The sequence below is a fragment of the Plectropomus leopardus genome, chromosome 15, assembly GCF_026936395.1.
Source record: "Plectropomus leopardus strain MGB_pleo_1.0 chromosome 15, ASM2693639v1, whole genome shotgun sequence".
NCBI lineage: Eukaryota > Metazoa > Chordata > Actinopteri > Perciformes > Serranidae > Plectropomus > Plectropomus leopardus.
The window spans coordinates 20,970,475-20,984,992 of NC_142190.1; the positions used below are offsets into that span (position 1 = coordinate 20,970,475).

Consider the following 14,518-nt stretch of genomic DNA (forward strand, 5'->3'; position numbering starts at 1 on the left):
CATTAACCTCATTAATTCATGGTAGAATAAACAACACAATAAAACATTGCACAAATACTTATAATTTAATAATTTCCATCTTGCTTTCTTTGTGCTCCAGCTCCAGTGTTTTACTTCGGAGAGGTTGAGTATAATGTGGATGAGAGTGACGGATACGTGGAGGTCAAAGTTTGGAGGACAGGAACTGATCTGTCCAATACAGGCACCGTCACCGTCCGCTCCCGCAAGGCCGAGCCTGTCTCTGCAGAAGGTAAGCCCCCAATGATAGAGACAGTTTACCAGTATGACCATCATTCCTTACGTCTACTCAATGTGTTGTAATTGGCTTATTTTCTGACCCTTTGTCTTGCTCTCTGTCCATCTTCTAGCTGGTATTGACTATGTGGGCATCAGTCGTAACCTGGACTTTGCTCCGGGTGTCAGCATGCAGACGTTCAGGGTCACCATCCTGGATGACCTGGGACAGCCAGAGCTGGAGGGAATTGAGAGCTTTGAGCTTGTCCTACGTATGCCAGTGAATGGCATCCTGGGAGAACCTGGGAAGGCAACAGTCCTCATCAATGACTCAGTGTCTGACTGTAAGTGACATGATTTCCTCAGACTCTTTCATCACTATATCAATCCTCATCTGTTTTTGTCTTCCCATAAATACTGCATAACTCTAGGGATGCAATATCTTATTGCCGGTCAGTCTTGATAGTTTGTACAAATTTTCATGGGCCACAGAACATGAAGCCTACTGCATTTGTTGATCCCGTGACTTTTCCTCTGGGGTCAATAAGAGCTTTACATTTTTTGCTTTTAATGAAATGTCTTGGCATTTATTAGTCTGGTATCACAATATCGATATAATATCGATAAATCGCCCAGCCCTACCTTGTGCTTAATGCCATTACCGTAAGCCTCAGCTGTACTTTCTGTTTAGTGCTGATTAACATATGATCTGTCAGTGTGCCAAAATGCAGTGTCACAGCTGCTAACATGGCTATAGATTCTGTTGTTTTTTTGTATAATCTGCTTAATCTGCTTAGTTTAATTGTATATATCTGTTAAATTAGCTGATATATGAAAGCCTAACAAAGCACCAATGTCTTAGAAATGTCTTTTTCTTGCTTGTCAGGACAACTTGTGTACACTTCAATTTATCTGCTTTACTAAACACAACTTAGCAATTAATTTGTCACTTTTCTTTGACTTTGTATTCATACTTTCACGGCTTTCATTATTGACGTTCAGTCAGAAATAAGGTTGTTGTGACAGCTGTGTTATTTGCTTTGCTTTTTAAAATCAGTCCAGTTAAATTTAGCTCAGACAGCATGTGAGACATTATTACTCACTTTTTCATATATGATTGAACTATCCTCTTTACTGACAGTGCCAAAGGTCCAGTTCCGTGAGCCGGTGTACATTGGAGAGGAGAGTGATGGTCATATCACAGCAACAGTGTACCGCAGCGGCGACATCAGACACAAATCCACGGTTCGCTGTTATACCCGCCAGGGCTCTGCGCAGGTCGCCTCCGACTTTGATGAGCGACCCAACACAGAGACATCTATCATCACTTTCTTACCAGGTATTTCATCAATCACACAAACACATCACAGGTTTTTGCTCAGTGTTTTGTTTTTTTTTTTTAATTTAATCTCTTGTCTTGAGAATTGACACCTTTTTAATCAATTCAACAGCTCTGAACAAGAAACAGTGTTTTTTGTCACACATTCTTTGCAAAATCAACAGTGCCTTGCAGAAATTGCAAGGGCTTGCAGGTTTAACTATATTCAACACGTTACCTGCTGCGCTGTCATTTTCTGTATTTTTTTCTTACAAAATGTGCAAACAGCTTCCAGAAACTCTGGAGGAACAGAACAAAGGGTTATGTGGGTTAAAGTTATATAAATAAGATGTCATATGCTGTAAGAAGAAAAAAAAGAATTATTGCAGAACTTATTCTGTCCTTTCTTCCACCTCAAATTTCTTGACATGTCCCGTCATCACCATCCCACTGTACACTCCAGGCGAGGAGGAGAAGCAATGTATTCTGTCACTGGTTGATGACACGCTGTACGAGGAGGGAGAAGAGTTGCGGTTGGTCTTAGGGAATCCGAAGAGCGACTCACAGTTTGGCGCATCAGTGGGAGCTCTGAATGAGACCCTGGTAAAAATCAAGGACACAGCTGACAGTAAGTAAGATGAAGAGGGGGAGGAAAGTCAGGAGAGAAATATATGGTAAAATGAAAAGCAGTTATGCCAGTTTTTTCTACATTTCTCTGAATAGTGGCGTAGTTTAGGCTGATGGATATGAAACATGGTAAACGCAGCATAAACCAGAGCACGTTTACATTTTAAAACAAAATTCATAAGCAGTCATAATTAAGGGAGTGATAATTAATCCATTAATAAATTGTCCATAATCCAATGACACATTAGCATTTTATCATGTTTTTCTCCCTTTCTGTGCACCTCAGAACCCATTATTCGTTTTTCGGAAACCAAGTTCAGTGTTAGTGAACCAAAGGAAGCCAGTGCCGTGGCAACTGTGAGGATCCCTGTGGTACGAGTTGGTGACACATCAAAAGTGTCAGTGGTCCGCGTCCACACCAAAGACGGGTCAGCTATTTCTGGAGAGGACTACTACCCCGTGTCTCAAGGTAAACCTTACACAAATCCTCTTCTGTCTCTCAAAGCTACACTGTGGCAGCTACATACAAAAAAACGCTCATGAGCAGTGATTGACATGAATGACAGCTGCGTCAGAGATTCCTCAGCTCTGATTGGTTGTTGGTGCATCTATTCTAGGAAATGCCATTAGATGCAGCATGAAGAGAAGGGTTACATATTTTTTACAAACTGTCTGTCTGATGTACGTTTTTTAGAATGTAGTAACAGTTTCAGCATACATGACATAAAGTTAGTTTTATAAAAGTTATTAACTGTAGCTATAACATGTTAAATGCATGTCCTAAAACAACCTTAATAGCACCAGAAGTGGTCAGAAACTTCAAATGATACATTACCTTTGTTCTTACTGGCCTGCAGGTATCCTACTGATAGATTTCTGCTATGCATTTACAGCAGCTGCAGTAATAAGAGAAGTTTTGAAGTTTTCAAACAGGACTCCCTATAGGAGTGTTAAATTAATGAAAGTGGGCATAGAGATTTATTTGGGCGAGGGTCATTGATTTCTAATTTCATCCCAAGTGGGGAAAGGTAATTTCTGCAATAGTCCAGTGGAGGGTCATGTAATTTTTAATTGAATTTCAGTATATTTCATGCTTTGTCAGCAGGGTGAAGTCTTCCTCTCCGTCCGCTTGGCTTTTAGCGCAGTGAACCTTTCTTAGCTTAATCAAGGCTTGAAATATTTATATGAATACATTCAGTCTATTCAAATCATACCTGCCTACCCACCGTTCAAATTTCCCAGCAGTTTTGAATCATGCAGCGTTGAATTTCTCATTTTGCACAATATTTTCTCAGCGAAGCACATTTCCAATGCAAAACTCTATTACTTACCTCACTAGAAGATGGACCACCTTTGGCACTATGCAAATGCAAAACCTGCAGAGCTTTTTAGTTAAGTGATACCTTCCTCTGAAGCAATAAAACATGAATTGGGCTTTTTAGTTTCTTTTTAACTAAAATCAAAAAAGAGAGAAAGGTCATCTTTATGTCACCTGACTAGTTTTAATCACCACATCAAACATTATTTCAGCGATGCATTACACTTGTAATGATAATTTGTTGTTGTATATTCTGTAAGTTAATTTAAAAGTGCCTTTCCTGCTGTTTGTGTGTGTTCGTGTGTGCGTGCCCAGACATAGAGTTCAAACAGGGGGATAAGGAACATGTGGTGGAGGTGGAGGTGCTATTCGACGGCATCCGTGAGATGAGAGAAGCCTTCACTCTCCACCTGAAGCCTGATGAAAACATGGTGGCTGAAACTCAGGTAAGGAATGCGTTCCTGCCTAACCACAACACAACAAACTACACAAAATCCAAACTAACAGCTATTGCAATTTCAGCTTCATTAACAAGTAAAGAGATTTAAAAACTTTATTTCTTTCTGATTTGACCCATATTTATTCAGGTCAGTCCCACTGAGACCAGAGATCTCTTTTACAAGGGTGCCCAAGCCCAGACAACAGGAGCACTTTACTGTAGTTGCAGCCAAACGAGCAACGAAAACATTTCACAATAAATAATAGATAACCCCGAGAAGAAAACAGGCAGAGAGAAATAAGAGAGAAGGGTAAAAGGAGAGAAGCTGAGAATCAGCCAGAGATTGTAAACACATCCTGCTCTGATGACGTGAACCAATTCATTGATAAGAAATCACTTGATTCACAAACTGCACTGCGTCACTTCTTATCAGTCCTAAACTTCTTTTTTTTTTTTTTTTTTGGAACAGTTAACTAAAGTCATAGTTTACATCGAGGAGACCAACAGCATGGCCGACGTCACCTTCCCCTCTCTGCCTCATGTGGTTTCGCTGCTCCATTACGATGACGTCGCCAGGACACCAGATAACCTCCATCCACCAGCCGGCTACCCTGTCATCTGTGTCACTGTGAGTCAAAGTGAAACCACATTCAGGGACGCAAGTGGCCTTTGAGATATCTTCTGAATTTTATTGCAAGTCCCTTTACAGGATCAGTACACTCTAGCAACGCCTGGAAACTCTAACTCAGCAGTTTAATTTGTAGGCTTTTTCTGTAATGAGGTAGCAGGGCCTAATCAGGACCCACATCCTCTGGGAGTCGAAGGCACTTTGTTATCCCTCAGGACCCGTACTTTTCTTCAGCCAAAGTTAAGCTGTCCTTCCGAAGTTCGCTGGTCTGTCCTTAAAAGACACATTACACAGTTTAGTAGGCCACAGTCCTCGTGCTTTCACACACTTGAGAATTACTTCCAATCCTGAATATAGGCTCAGGGAGACACTTAAATGGATTTTTTGATGTGTTAAGTCATTTGCTTCTCAGGTGACTGCTGCGTATGTGTGTTCGCGAGTGTGTGCGTGTGTGCGTGCGTGTAGGGTGTGCATTTCCCTGCATTGTGGTCAAGGAGATGAAATGAAGCAGTCTTGTCAAATCTGAAATGTTGAGTCAGGAGACTTAGTGTCAACAGGTATTTAAGGATACCCATGGAAACACTTCAGAGCTTACCCCTGTAACCTATATCTCTCTCTTTTTAATTACTAGTGCAGTTTCAAAAACATCTATTTGGAACAGATTGATTGCTTGGCCTGTTGTATTTCTGCACGAAGCGTCCATAAAAATTGCTCAGAAAAAAATAAATTCTGAGTATTTCTTCATTGTATCATTATCCAGCGGTTCATATAATAACCTACAAATAAGCACCCCACGAATTATGTTCTGTACTTAACATAAAGTTCCAATTTAAAGTAAAGTTACGTAGCTGAGGTTTAGCCAAGTAAAGTTACTGTGGTTAGGTTTTGAAAAAGAAACATGGACGATGCACACACAATTAATCATATGATATCCTACAAATTAACACTTCACAAATGATGATGCAGGCATAACGTAAAGTTACATAACATAAAGTTATGGAAGATGGTTTAGGCAATTTCAGTTTTTTTGGGGTAGGTTGAGGAAAGAAACATGGTGATGACCAACCTCAAAATGAGTAAAAAGCACATAAGTCACTTTCTTTGACATAACCACCATGTTTAGAAAGTCAAGCATGGATTTAATCAGCAGAGGTATTTTTCCTACAATAATGTTATTAGTCTTACAAATTAATTTGGCAAACAAATTGGCAGAGTGGCACAGTTCCTGTGTGCTGTCTGCTCGTGCTGGTAACTTCAGGGTAGTGAAGAAGAGTTTGGTTGTAACGTTGTCATATCCAACACCGAACAGCTGAAGTGAACTCAGTCCTCACAGCCTTGAAGTCCCCCCTCTGCTGCTGCACAGAGCTACACTGCGCTGTTTGCTTGTTTATTCAAACTTTATAAACACCCACTGTAATGTGAGTCCAAACGGCACCAAATTCAACACGTCACATTCTTGGCTCCTCAGCAATACATCTGCCAAGTACATTGGATAAACGGTATTTAAGAAGCCATTTTAGGAGCTTAAATACAAGAACATGACCGTCTTGGCGAAAGTAAAAAAACATTTCAAGAGCTTAAATATGAAAATCCAGCAGACTGAAACATCTGGATTTCCTTGGCAACAGTTGCTTACTCGTTTGTATTCTGCACCTCTTTCTCCTTTTGTCCTCTGGCATCTGCTGTATCTTTCCCATCTCTCTGCTGTCCCTGCCCACCCGCCCACTCCCGCTCTATTCCTTATCCATCCTCCAGGCTTGCAATACAAAATACCCAGACTATGACAAGACGGGCTCTATCTGTGTCAGCGAGCACATCAACAACACCTTGACCCGCTACCGCTGGCTCATCAGCGCCCCAGCTGGCCCTGATGGCGTCACCAGTCCCATGAGGGAGGTGGACTTTGACACCTTCTTTACATCCTCTAAGATGATCACATTGGACTCAGTCTACTTCCAGGCAGGCTCCAGGGTCCAGTGTGCTGCTAGAGCCGTTAATTCTAATGGAGATGAGGGTTTAGAGCTCAGCAGCCCCATCATCACTATCAGCCAGGAGGAAGGTGAGAACAGAACAATGAATATCCATCTCTATGTATTATGTTGCCAGTTTTCTGGAGGAGGAAATGAACAGGGATTTGGCCCCATTTTGCGATGAAACCCAAAAGGATTTGTTCTCCAAGCACCATGAATGTTCAGGAATAGTGCTTTTGAATGAACATTACCTACTGAACAGTACAGCTGCATAACAGGCACATTAAAATGAAAATACACCTAAAACCCATTGTATTTTGCATTTCTCGGTTATATAGGACGTCTGAATTAAATGGTAAAAAGTGTTGAAGAAGTATTCAAATCTTTTACTTAAAGGTCCAGTGTGTAGGATTTTGGGACATCTTATGGCAGAAACGGTATGTAATATCCATAACCATGTTTTAACTAGTGTATAATGATCATCTGAAAATAAGAATGGTTGTGAGTATAGAATGACCTGTTTATGTCTCCATACACAGCGGGTTCTTTTCCACTAAGTCCATCATGTTGTTTCTACAGTAGCCCAGAAGGTACAAATAAAATACTGGCTCTAGATTGAGCCATTCGCGTTTTTTCTGACAGCCACCGTAGTCCACCAGATAAGTTTCAGTTCTACAACCTCAGCACTAGAAAGCAATACATCCTACATGCTTAAAGGTCCAGTGTGTAGGATTTAGAGGGATTTGGTGGAATCTAGCAGAAGATCGCAGATTTCTGCTAGCAAAAAATTCCTTCTGAGTTCATTGTTCAGGAGTTTTGTTTTTAAGCCAATCCACAGATGTTTCCTCCTCTCCAAAACAAAAAGGCCTAGTGATTTTAAATGGCAAAAAAACTGAATAAATCAGATTTATGTTACAAATAATTGTCTCTCCAATGCCGTTTGGCACATTGCAGACAGATTGCAAGCCTAGCACCTGCTAATATGTGCTCACCTTTTTTCTCAGATAACTTAAGATTCAGACGTCCATGAGGTTTTTACCAGGAATCGAATTATCTGCAGAGGTCTCTTTTTCTCCAAAACAAATGGATACTGTGATTTAAACCAGTAAAAAAATTAATAAAGTAACTGGCAACATGGCAATCTCCATAAAAGAAGACACGTTCCGAATCTCAGTATTTCACTCTGCATTGTACTTGTATGATCGTGAGTGTGACAAATAAACTTGAAACTTGAAAGTTGAAAAAGCTCATTCAAAGACAACAATTCTTATTTTCAGGTAATAAAACACCAAAGGAAACAAACTCATTACATTATATTCCATTTCTGCAAATATATCCCCCTAAATCTTACACACTGGACCTTTAAGTAGAAGTAACAGTATCACAGTGTAAAAAACTCCACTAGAAATAAAAAGCCTGCATTTAAAATGTTACTTGAGCTCAGACTTAAGTTTTACAAGCAAAATATACTTAAAGGGATAGTTCGAGATTTTTGAAGTGAGGCTGTATGAGATACTTAAGTATCATAAGTATACTTACTTATACATGTATAGTCAGTGTGTTACATACAGTAGCTGACACGCACCGCACAGCTCAGCATTTCCATGCTGTATAGAAGGGTTGATATCAAAATGAGTTTTAGCCACTTTAAAAAAGGCCTACCTTAAAAAAATCAATATCAGTCTAGGTGGGCGCTATATTAAGAGTATTTTTGCTGCTTTACCTCACCATCAGACAGCCTTTTCCTTTGGCACTGCATTTCTCATCCACTGCGGGTCATCTGTTCGGGTCAGAAAGTGCTGTCATTGGCTGTTTAGCGATCCGTTTAAACGAAACTTCACACCGAAAACACTCTCAACACAGCTGGTGGTCGGTGCACCGACCACACTGACTATACATAAGTACCTTATACAGTCCCACTTCAGAAATCCCTAACTGTCCCTTTAAAGTATCTATAATAAAGGTACTTACAATGCAGAAAAAGTGTTATAGTATTTAAATATAATTATAAACTACTATGATTACTGATGCTTTAATGTGTATGTAGAATTATAATGTTGTGGTTGTTACAATGTGTCATATTTTACAAAATCATTATTTGTTTTTTTAGCAAAATCATAATTTGCCGAGAAACTAGTAACAGAATCTGCCAAATAGATGTAGTAAAATACTTGATTACCCTCTTAAAGTATAAAGCGGCATTAAATGGAAACACTCAAGGGTCCGAGCTCTCACTCCTCTCTCATATGTTGTTGCTATGCCATCACTTATGCTGTGCTCACTCCACCTACACATCCTGAATGCAACAAGTACAGGCACACGTTCTCAAGCTGGTCGCAAGGTATTCTTAGAAATGTGGAAATCACTATCTGACTCAGTGAGAGTTTGTGCAGGTTATCAGAAAAATGTATTTAACAGTCTATTACAGTAAATGTAACAATGTAAAAATAACTGAAGGTGGATTGGATTGTGCTTTGTCCTCTGTCTTTCAAAGTGTTACAGCCTGTCCTTGTGTTCAGAATCTCTCCTCTCTGCTCCTCTGTCATATAAAGGTATGTGTCACCCACGAAAGATGGGGACCGTCGGCGCCGAGCCTTTCTCTGCCAAGCTACGCTACACTGGAGCAGACGACCCGAAACACCCCAACCTCATCAAAGTGACTGTCACCATGCCTCACATAGATGGTAGGTAGGAGCTGGAGGCAGGACTCGTACCACAGATGAAGTGAAATGTAATGTAGTGTGTGTAATATTCACGTCCGTGGATCCTCAGGAGCGTGACAGCCAGAATGTAGATCTTGCCGGGTTGTATCGAACCCTGCTGTAGAAACCCTCCAGCACACCCGCTACTTAACATTCCCTTCTTGATTTTTAATCAGTTTCCTTCTGCCTCGTCTCCTCCAGGTTTCCTTCTTCCTTTTTTTCTTGTTGCTCCCCTGCTTTTCTTTTCATCAATTCTTTCGTTCAACTATTCCTTTCTACCAAGTTTTTTGAAATAATAATTTCTCTCCAGGTTTCAAAGATAGTTGGACACAGTTAGAATCACATCGTCTCTTTTCGCCTCGCAGGCATGCTTCCGGTCATCTCCACCCGCCCCCTCATGAACTTTGAACTGACTCTCAGTCCAGATGGAACTCGGGTCGGAAACCACCGCTGCTCCAACTTGCTCGACTACGATGAGGTCACCACAGGTCACAGCTTCATCACCGCCTCGACGCGCAGCCCGGAAAGCATGGGAGACACGGCGCCCTATCAGTTCAGCAACTCTCTGCGGGGGAACAGCACATTACGCTTCTACAGGAACCTCAACCTGGAAGCCTGTCTCTGGGAGTTCACCAGCTACTACCACATGTCTGAGCTGCTCACAGACTGCGGAGGCACCATAGGGACTGACGGACAGGTGTGTGTTTGTGTGTTTCTTTGTCCATAACGTATAAATTCCAATCTGGGGTTTGTTTGTACATCTGCTTGACTGTTAGCCTTTGTGTGTGTGTGTGTGTGTGTGTGTCCACCTGTGTGTTCTGTCTATTTACAGCCGTCTGAATGGGAGGGTGGTGCACAGACAGAACGGCACCGTATCTGTTTGCCTGCATTCTACATCTCATTCACTGCATGTTTGCGTGTGTGTTTGCCAGCTCTGTGATTGACAACTTTTTTCTTTTTTTTTAACTTCTGTTTATGGGGGGGTTCAAAATACACATACAGAATCTCCTTCTGAACAGAAATTGAGTACAAATATATATACACACACATAGAAAAAGAACAAAAAAGAAAGCAAAAGCGAAATTGAAAAATGGTTGTCATGTCAGGTAGAACACATTCCCCTTTCCTCTTAGCGAAAATTAAATTTCATCACATCATTCAATAAAGTTAGGTGGGCTGGTGGGTTTTTCTGTTTCCATTTACACAAAATCAGCATTTGTGCCAACAATGTCACAAAGCGTATCGTGTTATATTGGCTTTTCTCAGCTCGATTGTGGCTGCTTTCACTCCAAACGATGTTCCAATTAGGTCTGGTTCACACTGAATCTGTAAAACTTCAGACATACTTTGGAATATTTTAGTCCAATAATTAACAACACTTGGGCAGCTCCAAAACATGTGTCCTACTGAAGCTGGTGCTTGTCCACAACATGGGTTTGTGATTGACTTTTAGTGCTCATGCACACAGCAACACACACACTCAAGCTAAATATTGCCGGCTTGTCTGTCATTCACCTAAAGCTCACCACTGTTACCATATCAACATGGAGCATTAAAGCTTAGATTCACAGGAAATCTGTGAAATCTTATAAGGGAAGTCACTTTTATTTGGAGTCTTTGATATGTTGAATACACCTACAGGCTGTCAAGGTTAAGAGAAGATTTTAGTTACCCATCAGGCAGCCTTGCTTAGTTTTTTCTTTGACTTGCTTCCTGACATGACAGGTGAACTCACCAGAGAAGTCAGCTGTTTTGGCATTACAGTGTGTACCGGCTGTCAATTAGCCGCTAACCAACTTCCACTAGCTGTTTGCCATTGTTGCGTCATTGCAGCAGATGTTGCAATTGCTGTTTGTGTTTGTGTTGTATACTGTACCGAGCCGCAGTATTCTCAGGGTTCTTGTTGTTATTGTGGATTATGAGATGGACCCTTGCTCCCCGGCTAATGTCCTGCTGCTCTTTTGTGTTCCTCCAGCCTTTGATCTGTGAGCTTCTTGTTGCTGATCAGACTGCAGAGTGTGTGTGACGCTTTTTGTGTGTGTATGTGGGGAAAGAGAAGGAGATGGAGAAAAAGTAAGAAATTAGTTCACTTGTCCCCAGTCACAGAAAGAGGCGCTTGCACACGTAGTTACACATGATGCCCGTCATCCTCCAAGACCTCAAGTCCACTTCGTTAAGGGAGATCACTGTCACACTGTCACTGGGGTTATTTTTTCCAAAGAGTGCCAAAAGAGAAAAAAAGACGCAGTCAGAACCTTGCAGCTGTACCACGGTGTGTGAATCAAAGCTCACAGAAAGAATAAAATAATTCAGCTACCTCTCAAGAACAAAAGACCAAAAACAATAATGTTAAAAAAAACACAAGATTTTGACTATAATAATCTTGATTGGTGCTTTATTCTTGTTTTTTTTTATGACAGCTTTGTTTTTTGTTCTCCGTAACTGCAGTTATTTTCTTTGTGTGGGGAGAATGTGCACTAATTGAAAGATTTAACTCACAAGAAAAAGGAAAAGAAAATGTTCATCTTAAATCTAACAGTGAACTTTGGCCATCTTTGTTCCTTTTCCATACAGTATACAATAATTTTAGGAACATAAAATGTTCGTTGAGGTAGTTTGTCTCTCAGCTAGCAGTCATTTTAATCCCTCATTTGGATCTGGCGATTGCACAACTTACCCTACTGAGACGCTGTGGTGGATTGGGGAGGTTTCAGTCTGTGTGCACAGAGAATTTCAGCTCTTTAGTGGAGATTCTCTCTGTTTGCAAAGATATTACACCAGACTCTTAATGTGGTGCTGCTTTGTGTTCCAACGCTATTTGAGAAATAATATTGGGTGTTATAATATATATGCTCAAGTGATAAAGGATGGTTGATGAGAGATATACAAAAAAACATCTTTTGCCAAATTGCTTTTCTCAGTTTGTTTTGTCAGTTAATCTCCTGCCCAGCATTCATTTTTGGTAATTAAAAATGCAAACTGACAATTTTCACTTCAAGTCAAACAAAGATGATGTGGCACATTCTCAATCTGTTTCTAAGACAAACTCTGGCTTTGTCAAACTTGTGTGGGCACAAAGTTCAAATCTGTCATAGAAGTGTTGATATAATTTTGGTGAGCAGAGACATCTAGTGGCTGCTCTCCTGTAAATACATCTAAGAATACATATCAGCATACTCAGGTTTCAAGTTATATAGAATATTATCCATAAAAAGGTTTAGGGTAGAACAGTTTTTTTCAGCTTACAGAATCAAAGTAAGTGTGATCGGATTTTTAAATACTTGGAAAACTTTTAAAAAGAAGCACAAAAAAACCAAAACAATTCAACCCACGTTGCTGCCCACTGTGGTTTCTCGTGTACAACACAGGAAGACTCTTCTGCTACTTTGAAAACACTGAGTAGGAGTGAAAAAGTTCAAGGTCCTTGTGGAGAAGAACAATGTGTTCATCTTTTTGCATCTTCTCAGCACTTATTATAGTGTATAGACCTACCATCACCCCTTCATCTAACATAGTGAAGGTTTCTTTCTTATAGCTTCAACCAAAATCTAAAATAAATGAACAGTGTGCCATGTCTATTTACATTTTTCCAATGAATTTTACATTATGATTCTACAATAACTGTTTTTCTTTACTCATCTCTGATTGAAACATCCTTACAGGTGTTGAACCTGGTCCAGTCCTATGTGACCCTGCGCGTGCCTCTTTACGTGTCGTATGTGTTTCACTCTCCTGTGGGAACCGGCGGCTGGCAGCACTTTGACCTGCAGTCTGAGCTGCGTCTCACTTTCGTGTATGACACGGCCATCCTCTGGAAGGATGGCATCGGCAGTCCCCCACAGGCCGACTTACAGGGTAAGCTCCCAAGACTGTAAGAACATTACAGTTTGTGTTTCTGGACTCAGTATCATCCAAATAAAAAAACTGTTTCTGAAGAATAAGGTGTGTTTTAATGTATTTTTGACAGGTGCGTTGTATCCAACCAGCATGCGCATCAATGAGCAGGGACGTTTGGTGGTAAACTTCCGCACCAAGGCTCGTTTCAGAGGTCTGTTTGTGGAATCACATTCTGGAGGCAGGATAAAAAGAGCTGGTGAGAAATCTTATTGAAACCACATTAGTTTTAGTCTTCCTTAGTTGTGTACAATAGGTGTCAAATTCGTTTTTGTTAGTCGAAAATCAATCCTCCATTAAGAACTTTTCCCTCTCTCACCAAGCAACCTCTATGTCCTCCATGGTGATGAGTGTGAACCACCCTGGCCTGACCTTTAACCTCACCCTAGTGAGGAGTGAGCCGACCTACAATCAGCCAGTCCAGCAGTGGACCTTCACCTCTGACTTTGCTGTAAGTATGGCAGCATGAAATTTTGTTGTGCCCTGGTGCACAGCCTGAAACATCCGCTGGAAGGACAGATACATACTGATGCTTGCTTATCTGTTTTCTTTGCTCCATACAGGTGAGGGACTACTCTGGGACCTACACAGTAAAGCTAATCCCTTGCACAACAGCCCAAAATATGGAGTACACCATTCCACCTGTCTGCAGTCCCAGAGAACCAGTCACCTTCGATCTAGACATCAGATTCCAGCAAGTAAGGCAGTTTTTTTTAACCTTAAGATTCAAAAGTGGCAAGTTTCATTGTTCTGGGGTGCTTTTCTTTCTTTCTTTCTTTCTTTCTTTCTTTCTTTCACTAGCTCTCTCCTCTATTTTTGTTATACTATCCTTTGTTTTGCATCCTTTTTAGGTGAGTGACCCGGTTGCAGTGGAATTCAGTCTGAACACTCAGATGTTCTTGCTGTCCAAGAGGAATTTGTGGCTCTCTGATGGCTCCATGGGATTCAGTCAGGAGACTGACGTAGCCTTTTCTGAGGGTAAGTGCCTTTGTACTGTGTTTATAGACCTGTCGGTGCAGTGAATATTTAAAAGACTACAGCATATGTGTGATTGTAGAGGTTTTTGTCCTTTTGTCTTCGAGTGGAATTTGTTTTGCATGCTGTCGGTTTTGCAAAGAGTGCCAAGGTTTTGGATTGATTTTTTACCTTCCACGCAGACACCCATTTGAGTTCATGTCAGCACAACGTTGTAGATCAACTTGCAAAAGATAAGCCTTGCTTGGGCTACAGTGGCTGATCCATCACAGTGGACATTACATTCGCTTTTCATTTTGTTAAAGTAATATTGTTGTGTGGTTTGTAAAGTAACTGACATCAGATATTTGAGCCTAAAGGCATTGCATTTACAAACAAATCCTGGAAGACAACCAGTTTGCAAACATAAACAT

The 14,518-nt window shown here is 40.8% G+C and overlaps 1 protein-coding gene across 1 annotated transcript in view; it reads left to right on the forward strand.

Annotated features, from left to right (window-relative positions):
• frem2a (FRAS1 related extracellular matrix 2a) overlaps positions 1-14,518 on the forward strand; it is a 69,066-nt gene that overhangs the window by 50,137 nt on the left and 4,411 nt on the right. The window contains exons 7-21 of the mRNA XM_042499407.2: positions 101-250; positions 369-578; positions 1,376-1,573; positions 2,016-2,180; positions 2,466-2,648; positions 3,813-3,943; positions 4,406-4,564; positions 6,320-6,623; positions 9,087-9,218; positions 9,602-9,933; positions 12,899-13,091; positions 13,204-13,329; positions 13,454-13,581; positions 13,694-13,828; positions 13,982-14,108. Coding sequence (XP_042355341.2) covers positions 101-250; positions 369-578; positions 1,376-1,573; positions 2,016-2,180; positions 2,466-2,648; positions 3,813-3,943; positions 4,406-4,564; positions 6,320-6,623; positions 9,087-9,218; positions 9,602-9,933; positions 12,899-13,091; positions 13,204-13,329; positions 13,454-13,581; positions 13,694-13,828; positions 13,982-14,108 — 2,673 coding nt within the window. The remainder of the gene's footprint in view (positions 1-100; positions 251-368; positions 579-1,375; positions 1,574-2,015; positions 2,181-2,465; positions 2,649-3,812; positions 3,944-4,405; positions 4,565-6,319; positions 6,624-9,086; positions 9,219-9,601; positions 9,934-12,898; positions 13,092-13,203; positions 13,330-13,453; positions 13,582-13,693; positions 13,829-13,981; positions 14,109-14,518) is intronic.